The sequence below is a fragment of the Eublepharis macularius genome, chromosome 1, assembly GCF_028583425.1.
Source record: "Eublepharis macularius isolate TG4126 chromosome 1, MPM_Emac_v1.0, whole genome shotgun sequence".
Lineage (NCBI taxonomy): Eukaryota > Metazoa > Chordata > Lepidosauria > Squamata > Eublepharidae > Eublepharis > Eublepharis macularius.
The window spans coordinates 165,493,537-165,506,247 of record NC_072790.1 but is presented as its reverse complement, the minus strand read 5'-3'; the positions used below and the strand labels follow the sequence as shown (position 1 = coordinate 165,506,247).

The 12,711-nt window shown below is 47.1% G+C and overlaps 1 protein-coding gene across 2 annotated transcripts in view; it reads right to left on the bottom strand.

Annotated features, from left to right (window-relative positions):
* The window catches only part of BIRC6 (baculoviral IAP repeat containing 6), a 330,219-nt gene that overhangs the window by 123,236 nt on the left and 194,272 nt on the right, over window positions 1-12,711 (bottom strand). For both annotated transcript variants that reach the window (XM_054976787.1, XM_054976793.1), the window contains exons 54-55: window positions 3,432-3,653; window positions 2,394-3,174 (exon numbers count right to left, since the gene is read on the bottom strand). In XM_054976787.1, coding sequence (XP_054832762.1) covers window positions 2,394-3,174; window positions 3,432-3,653 — 1,003 coding nt within the window. The remainder of the gene's footprint in view (window positions 1-2,393; window positions 3,175-3,431; window positions 3,654-12,711) is intronic.

Genomic DNA, 12,711 nt, shown 5'->3' with positions numbered 1-12,711 from the left:
ATAAAATAACAATTTCAATTCAAATTTAAAACTACCTATCTAAAACGCAGCATATGTTGTTTATGAGAGAGTAGCTCCCACTCAGTATCATGGGGGTAGGGCAGCTAGGTAGCCAAGTGTGTTAACAAATAGGCAGACCAAAGGCCACAGCAGAGAGGCCAACCGGGCAGTTCGTCCAAACCTCAACCACTATCATAGGCCTGGTGCAACAGCTCTGTCTTACAGGTCCGGTGGAACTGTAACAAGTACCACAGGCCCTTGTCTCGATGGAGAGAGTTTCACCAGCCTGAGGTTAGGAGAATGTCCTTGGGGCCAGGGATCACCAGAAGAAGTTTATCAGCCGAGAGAAGTGCCCTCTGGGGAATATATGGTGAGAGGCAGTCCTGCAGGTATGTTGGTCCCAGTCCGCTGCATAAAATGAACTTGTGCTTATTCCTGGAAGATTCCAAGCTGTCACACATAACAGAGCTATCCATGCTACAAAAGGAATCTACACTGACTGCACTCAGACATTAAGTTGACATTAAACTGCGGTTGTTCATGAACCTCATGTGTGCCTTGCTCCTCCCTTTTCATGTGGAGCATCCTAGATAGAAAGTAATTTCAGTTACCTATGGCATACAAATGCAGGCATATTAACTAACTAGAGATAGTTACCCCCCACCCCAGAAACAGAGATTCAAATCTAGGATTTAATCCAGATTTAGAATCCTGTTTGTGAGGAGGAAACTCTCTCTGGCTAATCAGCATTAGACATGGGCACGAATCAAATTTCATGATGAATTGAGCCAATTTGTGTATCACGAAAACGTGTTTTATCGGTGCTGCGTTTTTAACAAAATCCATGACTTTTGTGGCTGATTCATGAAAGTTGTGTGACGCCAGACAGGCTGGCGCCAATCCATTGATTCCCTAGGCAACATAGGCCTGGAATGTCTGCAGACCTTTTGTTGCCATGGAAACTCCAATCTCAGCCCACATAACCTTGATAGGCAGCTCTCCCTGCCAACCTGAGAGCTCCTATTCTGTATAGTTAACTGTTTAGGCTCTCCTATTCTGTTCTATGAGAGCTACGAGCAGGGGGCAGATGGGCCTTCTGTAGCCATGGGAACACCAATTTCATCCCTCCCAACCCTGTTAGGCAGGTCTGTATGCCAACCAGAGAGCTCCTGTTCTGCTCGTGAGGAGGGGGCAGCTATTGACAGAACCCATCTAGTGGAATTGGGGGGTGCCTGTTAGGGTACAAGATGAGGGTGCTGTGGGCCACCCACCACCCCTGAGCCCATGGCACACAGGAGGACAGAAGGGAGACGGTCTGGTCTGTTGACTGCTTCTCAATCAACGTATTGCAAATCTTCACCAAACTTGGAAGGTGGCTGGAGGAGAGTTTGCTGAAATCTCCCTGCGGGTTTGGCATCTCTGGATATAAAGGGTGCTGTTGTAGGGCCCCAGGATCTGATGAATCATGAACCTGACAAATTGTTTCACGAAATGGAACAATTTTGTGAAAGTTTGTGGTTTGTGATTCGTGAAACGCAACGAACCACAAAACTCAGGGTTCGTTCCCCCCCCCCCCGTTTCATGCCCATTTCTAATTAGCATGCCTGCTGTTAGGGAATTTCTATGACCCCTATTCTAAAAGACCTATGTATGAGCATTTACTGACCTGTCGCACAGAAGGCAAAAGTATTTTCTTCTCAGAAGATTCCTTCCGACACTGCGGTTAACTAGGGTTAGAAAGCCCTGTTGTAAGGACAGTATCTCTCTTGTTTTGACTTTGTACTCAAGAATTTAGCTTGGATAAGCAGCACCTCTTGGGAAGACACCCAAAATTCCTTTGTGGCACCAGACATGGAGCATGTTTGTATTACAGAGAGAGTTTACTGTCTTGTCAATCAGACTTGTTTTGTGTCATGACTCCTGAAGAATTTGATTCTGAAGAATTGTTTGTATCTAGTTTTGTATAACAATTTCATCTCTTTTCTGTAAACAATTAACTTTGGAAAGTATGTAAGATTCTCTACTATGGCTAATTTTTATGCATGTGTCAGAACATGGCACTGCATCTGGTTTTTATTGTAAATAAAACTCATTAATCTTTATGGATCACTATTTTTGTGTCTTGATTACTTCTGAGTGATGGCTGTTGGGAAACGCAATCTGAATGTAGAGTACCTTTAAGAAAATTTTTCCTTAACACCTACCTCTCTTTGTACATTCTGTGTTATTGGAGTTACTTTTTTACTGGTATTATATGCATGAGGTGAGAGGTGCATGCAATCCCAGATTGAAAGTATAACATGCAAGGCTCCAGCTCATCAACATTTTCCCAGTCATACAAATCCAAACAAGCAAGCAATACTACCTGCATAATAGGTCAATTCTTTTCTTACCTGAGCCATCAGTCTCTGGTTATTAGGATGGCAAGAGATGCACTGCAAGAAGAATGCAACTGTTGCATTTTCAATAGCAGTCCTTTGCTGAGTGGTCAAGCCTGTTCCTGAAGCTGAAGAAAGTAAAGTAGGCTTAGCACTTGTCTGTTGTGTTGCCATACCATGTCCTCCAGAAGTAGCACCAGAATGGCACAGGAGAAATAAAAGTGCTGTCCACAGTGGGTTGACTTCAGAGCCACCCAACCAGTCCTTCATAAGGTGGCTGTTCCCAACTTCCGTCAAAAACCTGAGAACAGGAGCAACTAAGTCCACTGTGATGGGCATCTTATTAAAGTGCTGTGGAACATGATGTCTTCTGAGCCTGTCTTGAGAATAATCTGTTGACTGAGTATTGCAGTCATAGGCAGAGGTATGGTTAAAACAAAAACTAGCAAGGCTTCTTACAAGTAGAGAGGGCAAACCTGAGTCCAGCAACTGTTTAATAGCTTCAGGAGACTGTGACGAGGCAGCAAGGGTGGCCAGGTGAGACTCTGTTAGTGCAAGAGGTGCTTGTGCATTTTTAGAGTCATCTGTTAGAGATGAACTTAGGTCCTGTTTTTTGCTGTCATCTGTCATAGACAGTCTATGTTGCAACTGTACAGGTGGAGGAGTAATACCCATCCAGCCCATGAGTAGGGAAAAATAATTTGGGTGAATGTGGCATATTGAACAAAGCAGACTGTCAACAGCTTTCTTCAAAACCATATTGCAAGGAAGAGACATGGACCAATTAAAGAGAGACCTGAGGATGAGAGAAAAATTAATGAGATCACGCACTCATTTCTCCTAGCTAATTTAAAAATCATATACATACTACACAATACTATTTAATATAGCAAACATAAGCTTCAGGATATATTAATAGAGTAATACTGTCTATTAATGCCATAGAACTCATGTATAAGATAGCTGCAATGCATTCTGGGCATGCTGGAAGACCAGGGAAACACCCAACAAATATAATTTGCTATATTTAGCACAAATTCTTAAGTTACTTACTCAAAGAGCTCTCTGTTCAGCAATGCCGGTAAATCATATTCTACAAGCAATTCATAGCTATGCCATAAAATTGCTGCTACACAGTGCAAATGGGAAGGAGATGGCATCAGAAGACCATACTCTCTGGTAGAGCTGTTTGGACAGATGTAGTTGATTCGGCCACTTTTTTTCATAGCGGCTACTCTTGCTGAATCACTGACCCATTTCAACAGGGCTTGAATTCTAGGAGATGAACACAGACAGTATTGTTCAAGGTAAAATCTCTTATATTGTTCTGTGTATTAGAGAAGATTGGGACAAAAAATTCTCACCGATGTACACTTTACTCCTTTTCTCCTTCTCACCCACCAGCCTAGGTCTCTCTTGTACCAATACAACTGATAGAGTTGTGAGACATGAGGGTTGAAAACCAACTCCTGCACAGGGAATCCTGGCAAGGGCATTGGACATATTAATATTGTGAAACACTATGAATGGGGGGGACAGGTTAGAATCCACAATGTCCTCATTCCACAGCAAGCACTAGAGAGGTGCAAAAAGTTAATAAGGGGTTACGTTCCCTGCTTTGAATGTCTTTGGAGATCTAATAAGGAAAAGTTTAGAGTGACTGAGTCCCAAACATAATCAATAGCACAAGATGCAGGATCCAAGTCCTGCAATAGCCTGAGTAGAGACTCTTACCCACTTAGAGGAGATGGTATCGGTTAGTTGAGGAAAACATAACTGCAACACATTGCAATGACATGGAGCATTTGCAGTGAAACAAAGACAAAGAAAGATATGTCTAGTACTCTCAGTGAAAGTAGTGGGAGTATGACAAAGTCATTTTGCAGAATACCAGAGTCACCTGGAGACACACTATCATAGCAGGGCCCCTATACTGGAGGGGTGGCCCCTGAGATGGCACTAACTCTTGGAGCCACAGCATCACAAGAGCTTTCAGGGAAGAACAGAGCACTGAAAGCATGAGAAAGATGCACATATGTTCTATCTAGGAAAGAAGAAAACCAATCTGGATATCCCTTGAAGTGTGAAACTTAAACCGAAGATCAAATTCTGCCAGGGTGACACATGCAGGTATGTAAGAACACAGAACTGCAATTGTGAAAGTGAAAACATTGAACAATCTTAGTAAAATGTGGATTGACTAAGACTGAAAAGGCAAAGGAAACTCTTTTTCAAATAGTAGGACAAAAAAGGGGACTGCTTAGGAAAGGTCCAATAACCAACCATCAACAGAGTAGAGAAAAAAACCATATTGCACCAAGTGGGATACCCAAGTTATCATGCATTTTACAATCATCCAAGGTTTTCAAATTCTGCTACTAGCAATCTGCTCCCCCAACAGCAGAGAGACTCTGCAGGAAGGGTAGAGAGATATATAAAGAACACAGCCGAACACAACTATAAAGACTACAATACACAAAATTAGATGACCTGGACCTAAAATAGGCTTTTCCATCTGTCCTCCTTAACAAGTAAGGAACACTAAAAAATAACACAGTTTTCTCTGTCTCAGGGGAAAATACTGAACTGAATAGTTCAATTAATGGGAGGACAGGCAACCTTCCCTGAGAGGAGAGGTGGGGAAGACCGTTTGGGCCCATAAAGCAACACAGATTTGAAAAAGAATTGAAGGAAACTGAGTGGTGGACATGGCAGCAGACCACTGAATTTTTACTTCATCTTGTAGAGTATTTTTTACTTTCGTAGAGTAAATAATCACTGAGGATAGACAAATGAATTTATAGGATTAGACAGCAAACCTGTCACCCCATAGAGTGTTTGTCTACCTGGACTGACAATAAGTCCTAGCATGGACTAGGGCACTCCAGTTCAAGAATAAAGGAACAGACTGGTCACATACACTAGTTACAGGCTGTGAAAGACACAGATATCTGAAAGCATAAGTTGAACTCACAAAAGCTCTTATCAAATAAATGTTAGTTAGAGAGAAAACAGCAACGGAAATTCTCTCTCTGCGGCAGCAAAAAGAGAACTGAGGGAATAGTGATTTCTATAGTACAGCTGTCACCGAAACTGGGGCTTGCTGCATCCTTGTTGGTTTGATGGCAGGATACCATAGAATCACGCTGTTTGTCTGTCCTTCCTTTTTTAAGTACTCATCTGTTATCTTTGAAAAAAAAGGAGTGTCCTTCGAAGGGGAGGTCTTCTACCCTGTTGTGGGTTTCCACTGGTAACATAGTTGACCTAAGCAACATGTGCCTTCTCACTACGATTGCTGATGCTAGGCTCCTAATAGAGGTCTCTGCGATGTTCCTCCCTGCATTGATCTGTTGCTAGGAAAACCACAGTTACTCTTCCTCTATATCTCCTCTAAGGATCTCTGTTCATCTGGTAGGTGTTCATTGAAAGTAGCCACTTTGTTACAAAGAAAAATTTGGCATGCAGCCATTATGGCCACATGGTTTGCTATTTTAACACTGAAGGTCGCCAATGAAAAGACATGGTTGACTTCAGGATTTGGTGTTGTCATCTCTGAGGGTTATCAAAACATTCCCTGGTAGGGCCAAATGACTCCGTTTGATAGGGCTCTCCCAGATCTACTCCATAGTCAAAGGGCATTTCCTGGATGGACAAAAAAAGAGGTGGGAAAAAGAGGGTAGAACCATGAGGGGCACTTATGGGAGCAGCATTGCCTGTGCTAGGTGTCATATCTTTGACCCTGGTGAACTTCAGACTCTCTGATGATCTCTCCCTCCTCCTCCAAAGTGTAGACAGAAGGAAATCTCAAGCACATTGAAGGTGTACATGGGGGCTTGATTATTTCCACATCTGAAAGAAGTGGTTCTCTAAACTCTTTCTTAGATGTCTTTTCTCTTAGGTGTGTGTTTTGACTTGGAATGCGCCTTTTTCTTAGAAGGTTCCACAACTGCTTCTTCCGCCATTGGGGCCTCACAAGAGCTTGGATCCAAACGAGTAGCTGTTTCAGAAGGCCTCAGCGTCGCAGTCGAATCTCTTGACGTTGAGTGTCGTATCTGACATGATCTGGTTGGATCTGAATGAGCAGGTGATCTTGATCCTGAGTGATGTCTGCTCCGAGTTGGATCTGATAAGCTTGATGCCTCGTGTGTCAGCGAAGGATGTTGGTTCCGAGAAGTCATCAACTCTGATGGGCTCGGATCTCTAATAACTGGAGCTGGAGTGGTGGTTGGTTCCTCGTGCTTGTCTAGTTCTGCTATCACAGACAACTTAGCAACCATTGTAGTCTGGCTGGTTGTAGCTGAAAGGGCCCTTTCCCACAGGCAAGTAGCCCTCTCTGCCTGAGCTTTCGGTGTGAAACACTGGAAATGCTTACAAGCATTAAAAACAGGTTTTACTTACCATAACTGTTGTTCATCTAGGTCTTCCGTGCAGGCACACATGGGACTGCGCACACGCAGGCCTGCCGATACCGGAGATTTTAATAGCTAAAAACCACCAGGGGGCGCTCCCGCCTCCCAGCGCGCATGCGCGGCCGCTTTCCCGCCGAAACGGCTCTTAAGAGGTGGAGCGCCCCCCACATACCCTCAGTTCCTCTTTCGCCGCCCCCTGCAAGGTAAGTACCAAGAGAGTTAGCGGGGAAGGAGGGAGGGCATGTGTGCCTGCACGGAAGACCTAGATGAACAACAGTTATGGTAAGTAAAACCTGTTTTTCATCTACGGTCTTCCTGTGCAGTCCCACATGGGAAGATTCCAAAGCTAAATACCTGGGTGGAGGTGACGCCAAGGCATCACTCAAAGATGGAGTGCAGAACAGCTGTGCCCACCGCTGTCTCCTTTCTATCTAGGATGTCCAGCGCATAATGCTTCACAAAAGTATCCGCCGAGGCCCACGTCGCCGCTCTGCAGATGTCCTGGAGTGGAACACCCCTGAAGAGAGCCGCTGACGACGCCTGGGACCTGGTGGAGTGGGCATGCACTTCCAAAGGACAAGGTAAGTTAGCAGCAGAATAACAAGTCAGTATAGCCTGGACCACCCATCTAGAGATAGTCTGAGACGAGGCCCGGTTACCCTTATTCTGTCCAGCAAAACAAACAAATAAATTAGAGTCAATCCTAAACGGTTTCACCCTATCCAAATAAAATAAAATGGCCCTGCGAACATACAAAGAATGAAGGGCCGTCTCTGCCTCAGAAGCCGGAGTTGGAAAGAAAACTGGTAGAACCAATTCTTGAGACAAATGAAAACAAGATACCACTTTAGGCAAAAATTCGACCTTTGTACGAAGAACGACCTTCTCAGGGTGGAATTTCAAATAAGGGGGCTCGCAGGATAACGCCGCTAGCTCCCCAACCCTCCTGGCTGAAGTAGCCGCAACCAAAAAGGCCACTTTCATGGACAAAAAACGGAGTGGACAGGAAGCCAAGGGTTCAAAAGGCTTAGACATCAAACGAGTCAGAACCAGGGGCAATGACCACTGAGGGACCAAAGCCCGCACAGGGGGAAACAAATTATTCAACCCCCGTAAAAATAATTTAGCAGAATAGTGGGAAAAAACAGATTTTCTATCCACTGGAGGGTGAAAAGCAGAGATGGCTGCCAGATAAACCTTGACTGAGGAGTTGGCCAAACCCTCCTGTTTCACCTCCCACAAAAAGTCCAAAATATCAGAAAGGGTGGACTCAAAAGGATCCAAACCCCTGCGACTACACCACACAGAAAATTTGTCCCACTTAAGGGCATAAGACTGCCTGGTAGACAAACGTCTAGCATTTAAGAGAACATTAGTCACAGCCTCGGAGAAGGCAGCCCCGGCCTGATCAACCACGCTGTGAGTTTGAGTCTCCTGATGTCGTGGTGAAGAACCCCCCCGCAGGTCAGGAGATCGGGAACCACCGGGAGACGGATTGATTGAGTCTGCAGACTCAGAAGGGAGTGAAACCAGGGTTGCCTCGGCCAATACGGGGTCACCAGGATGACGGACGCCCTGTCCCTCTGGATCTTGCTGAGGACCCATGCCAGAAGCGGGAACGGAGGAAAGGCATAACACAGGGGACCTGACCAACTTAATTGAAACGCGTCCCCACTTGATTCTGGGCCTACTCCTCTCTGGAACAATAAGCTAGGACCTTGCAATTTTCCACTGTCGCAAAGAGGTCCAACTCTGGAGTCCCCCATTCCGAGAAGATAGGGGCGAGATACTTGTCCTGGAGGGACCACTCGTAGTTTTCCCTGTGGAGTCTGCTCAGGTGGTCCGCCATGGAATTCTGTACCCCCGGGATGTGAACTGCATGCAGCCACACAGCATGATCTATGGCCCACTTCCAGAGTCTCATCGCCTCTGTGCAGAGAGCCACAGACGCCGTGCCACCTTGCTTGTTGATGTAAAACATTGCCGTCGTGTTGTCTGTCAGGACTTGAACGGACTTGTTCCGCACGACATCTGAAAAGGAGATCAATGCATATAAAACTGCCCGTAACTCAAGAATATTAATATGTTCCTCACGTTCAGACTCAGACCATAACCCATGGGCATAAAAGCCAGCACAGTGAGCCCCCCAACCGAAAAGGGAAGCATCTGAAGTAACTGACAGATGAGTTTGTTGAAAACCAAACTCCATCCCTTTAAATAAATTAGCATCATCCAGCCACCACTCCAGGGAGGACACCACCCCCCTAGAGACGGAAAGTCTCCTATTTTGAGAATCACGGGCCGGTGAGAACACTGAATTGAACCACAATTGGAAGGGTCACATAAATAACCTGGCCAGTGGAACCACTGCTGTAGTAGAAGCCATGCAACCCAAGAGGGTCTGGATAAAGCGAACAGATTGGAAACGACACCTCTGAAGGGTCGAAATAAGCCTCTTAATTTTTGAAGCACGCTCTGTAGGTAAGAAGCCTGCATCCCTAACACCATCCAAAATTACTCCAATAAATTGGATGGAGCGCACAGGGGTCAACTTGGATTTCTTCTGATTAACAAAAAGACCCAGGCGTAAACATAAATTTAAAGTGAGATACACCTGATTAGACACAGATTCAGCAGAATCACCAACCAAGAGCCAGTCATCCAGATAAGGAAAGATTTGGCAGCCCTGGAGGTGTAAATGAGCCACCACCACTGCCACACACTTAGTGAACACTCTAGGTGCAGTGGCCAACCCAAAGGGCAAAACATTGTATTGAAAAACACGTTGACCATAGACAAAACGTAAAAACTTTCTGTGCTCAGGGAAAATTGAAATATGAAAATACGCATCCTTCAGATCCAGGACTGCAAACCACGACTGTCAGGGCAACAAAGTCAAAACCATTTGTAAAGTAACCATTTTGAATTTACGAACTCGTATAAATTTATTCAATCCCCTGAGATCCAGGATAGGCCGAAGCCCACCATCCTTCTTCTCCACTAGAAACAGGTTGGAATAGAACCCCAAACCAGCTGAAGCAACCGGAACCTCCTCTATAGCCCCTTTCTGCAAGAGGGCTGAGAGCTCCCCCAGGATCTCTGAACGAGGGGGGTCAGAAGAAAACACAGGGAGACGTAGGTACGGTAAACCAAGAAATTCAACTTTATAACCAAACTGGATAATAGACAAAACCCAAACATCGGAACAAATTGAACACCATGCATCCAAGAAAGCATTAAGCCTGTCCCCAAATGTGGGGTCAGGTCCCTGTGATTGTCAGAATTGCTTATGCAATTGGTCCTGGTCCTTGGCCTGATGCTGTTGGGAACCAGGCTTGGGACGTTGGCCCTGCCTCCGTCTGGGAAAGGCAGATTGTGGGCTCTGGTAGTTCCTGCGCGGCTGGTAAGCATACCCTTGATAGGGCTGATAGCGGTGTTGTCTGCCACGCTGGAAGGAACGATAGTATGGGCGAGAAGACTGCTGCGACGGCTGGTGTAGAACCCCATACGAGCGGGCTGTCAGACGGTCGGTCCTCTTCTTAGAGAGGAACTCGTCAGTTTTCTCTGAGAACAGGGTGGTGCCCTCGAACGGCAGGTCCTCAACCCTGTTCCTCGTCTCCACTGGGAGGGCGGTCGTGCGAAGCCAGGCGTACCTGCGCAGTACCACCGAGGAGAGGAGCGATCTAGATGCGGTGTCAGCCATACTCCGCCCAACATTGATCTGGTGTCTGGATAGGCGGACAGCCTCCTCCTGAATGACCCGAAGCAAGGTGCGCTGGTCTTCGGGAATCTTAGGAAGAAAAGACGCCACCTTCTTCCATAAAAACAGTTGATAGGCCGCCATCATCGCGGCATAATTCGCCACTTTGATGCCAAACGTAGCTGAAGTATACAACTTCCTGCCCAAGGCATCGATCTTTCTACTATCCTTGTCAGTGGGAGCCGACAGAGAGCCCTGGTGAGGCCGAGCTTGCATCTCCTCAGTGACAAGAGAGGATGGAGGAGGGTGAACGGCCAGGAACGGATGAGCATCATCTTTGGTCCTGTACAAGCTCTCCACCTTCCGGTTAGTGGCGGTAGCAGACGCAGGTCGAGACTGCAGTTTCTTCCAAAGATCAGCAAACCCCTCTATAAGGGGAAAGGCAATCGAGGGAGTAGATCCCGAATAGATATGTTGCAATATCTTATCAGTAAATTTAGATTCAGTGGAAGTCACTTCAAGGTCCAAGGCTTTCGCCATTCTTTGGAGCAACTCGTTATAGGCCCGAAAATCATCAGTGGGCGAAGCCTCATCAGATGGCCCAATTTCCCTTTCAGGTGACTCCGACAAAGGAGAAACACTGTAGCGGGCCCGGGGCCGCGGAGAGACCCGATCCGACGGGAGGCGGGACGGGTCATATCCAACATCGGAACCGACTCGACTCTCCCTGGATCGGCTCCGGTAGGACCGCGGCGGGCTCCGACAGCTAGAGCGACGGGTAGACCGACTCTGTCGACTCCGAACCGACCGAACCGAGCCTGATTCGTAGGAGGCCGATCGGGCCCGACCCGAAGGTGTAAGAGGCTTCTCGAGGAGTATGACGTCGTCCTCCTGAGCCTCCCGGTCCGGAGGAGTCTTGGACTGCGGACGATCACTCGCTTCTGCCTGCTGCTCCACTTGGACAGGAGTGGAGTTGATCGGAACCGACGGGGGAGAGGTGAGTAAACCTTCCAACACTGCCTTATCATGCTTACTGGAATGCTTATGCTTTTTCTTCTTCTTTTCAGGAACGGTCTTCGACCTTGCAGAGGGATCCGAAGTCGTCGGAACCGTAGAGGTTGTATGAGTTGGAGGAGTCGACCTCGGAACCGACGGGGTCGAACTCCTATGGGCTCCATGGGCAGGTGAAGCCTGGACAGCCGACGAGATCGAAGGAGGTCGACTTGCCAAATGTCTCGGAACCGAAGCGGTCGGTTCCGACAAACTCCGACCCGAAGGGATCCTCTCGGGCCTCGACTCTGAGCGACTCGGAGACGGTTGTGAACGAGGAGTCTTGGAACCCGACGCCACAGGAGGACGAGAGGACGCAGACGGAGCAGACGAAGACTTCGGTGGAGGGTCCTCGACCGACATCGCACGCTGCCAGAGGAAGGCATGCAAACGATCCGCCCGTTCCGCCCTGGCCTTGGAGGTAAACGCGCGGCAATGCTTGCACGCCTGAGTGTTGTGTGTTTCTCCAAGGCAATATAAGCAAACGGAATGACCATCCGACCTTGTCATCTTACGATTGCAGGTCTCGCAACGCTTAAACAAGGCCTTCTCAGACATCGCGAACGAAGAAAGCTGTAAACCTCAACGATCGGCGGCGAAAGAGAAACTGAGGGTATGTGGGGGGCGCTCCGCCTCTTAAGAGCCGTTTCGGCGGGAAAGCAGCCGCGCATGCGCGCTGGGAGGCGGGAGCGCCCCCTGGTGGTTTTTAGCTATTAAAATCTCCGGTATCGGCAGGCCTGCGCGTGCGCAGTCCCATGTGGGACTGCACAGGAAGACCGTAGATGAACGTTATGCTTCTCACCAAGACAAAGCAAACAAAGTGTATGTTCATCAGTCTTGGTATTTTTAAATTGCATTGCGTGCATTGTTTGAAGAGAGACTGCTCGGCCATTTTAAACTCACAAATCTCTCTTTCTGTAGATGAAAAGAAAGGGCCTTGTTTTCCGTTATCGAAGACAAGAACACTACTGAACCTTTCTTACCGGCCATGAAAAGGAACTGAGGGTAGAGGGTGTCGCACCTTCCAGAAGAGGGCTGTTTGGGCAGGAAAACAGTCGTACCTGCAGTCTTAGAGAGAGCAAGCTACCCTCTAGTGGTCAAAAGCTACAAAAAAACCCTCTAATCAGTGGGACTGCACAGAAGACCAACAATGAACATCTTGTTTGAGGGCCTA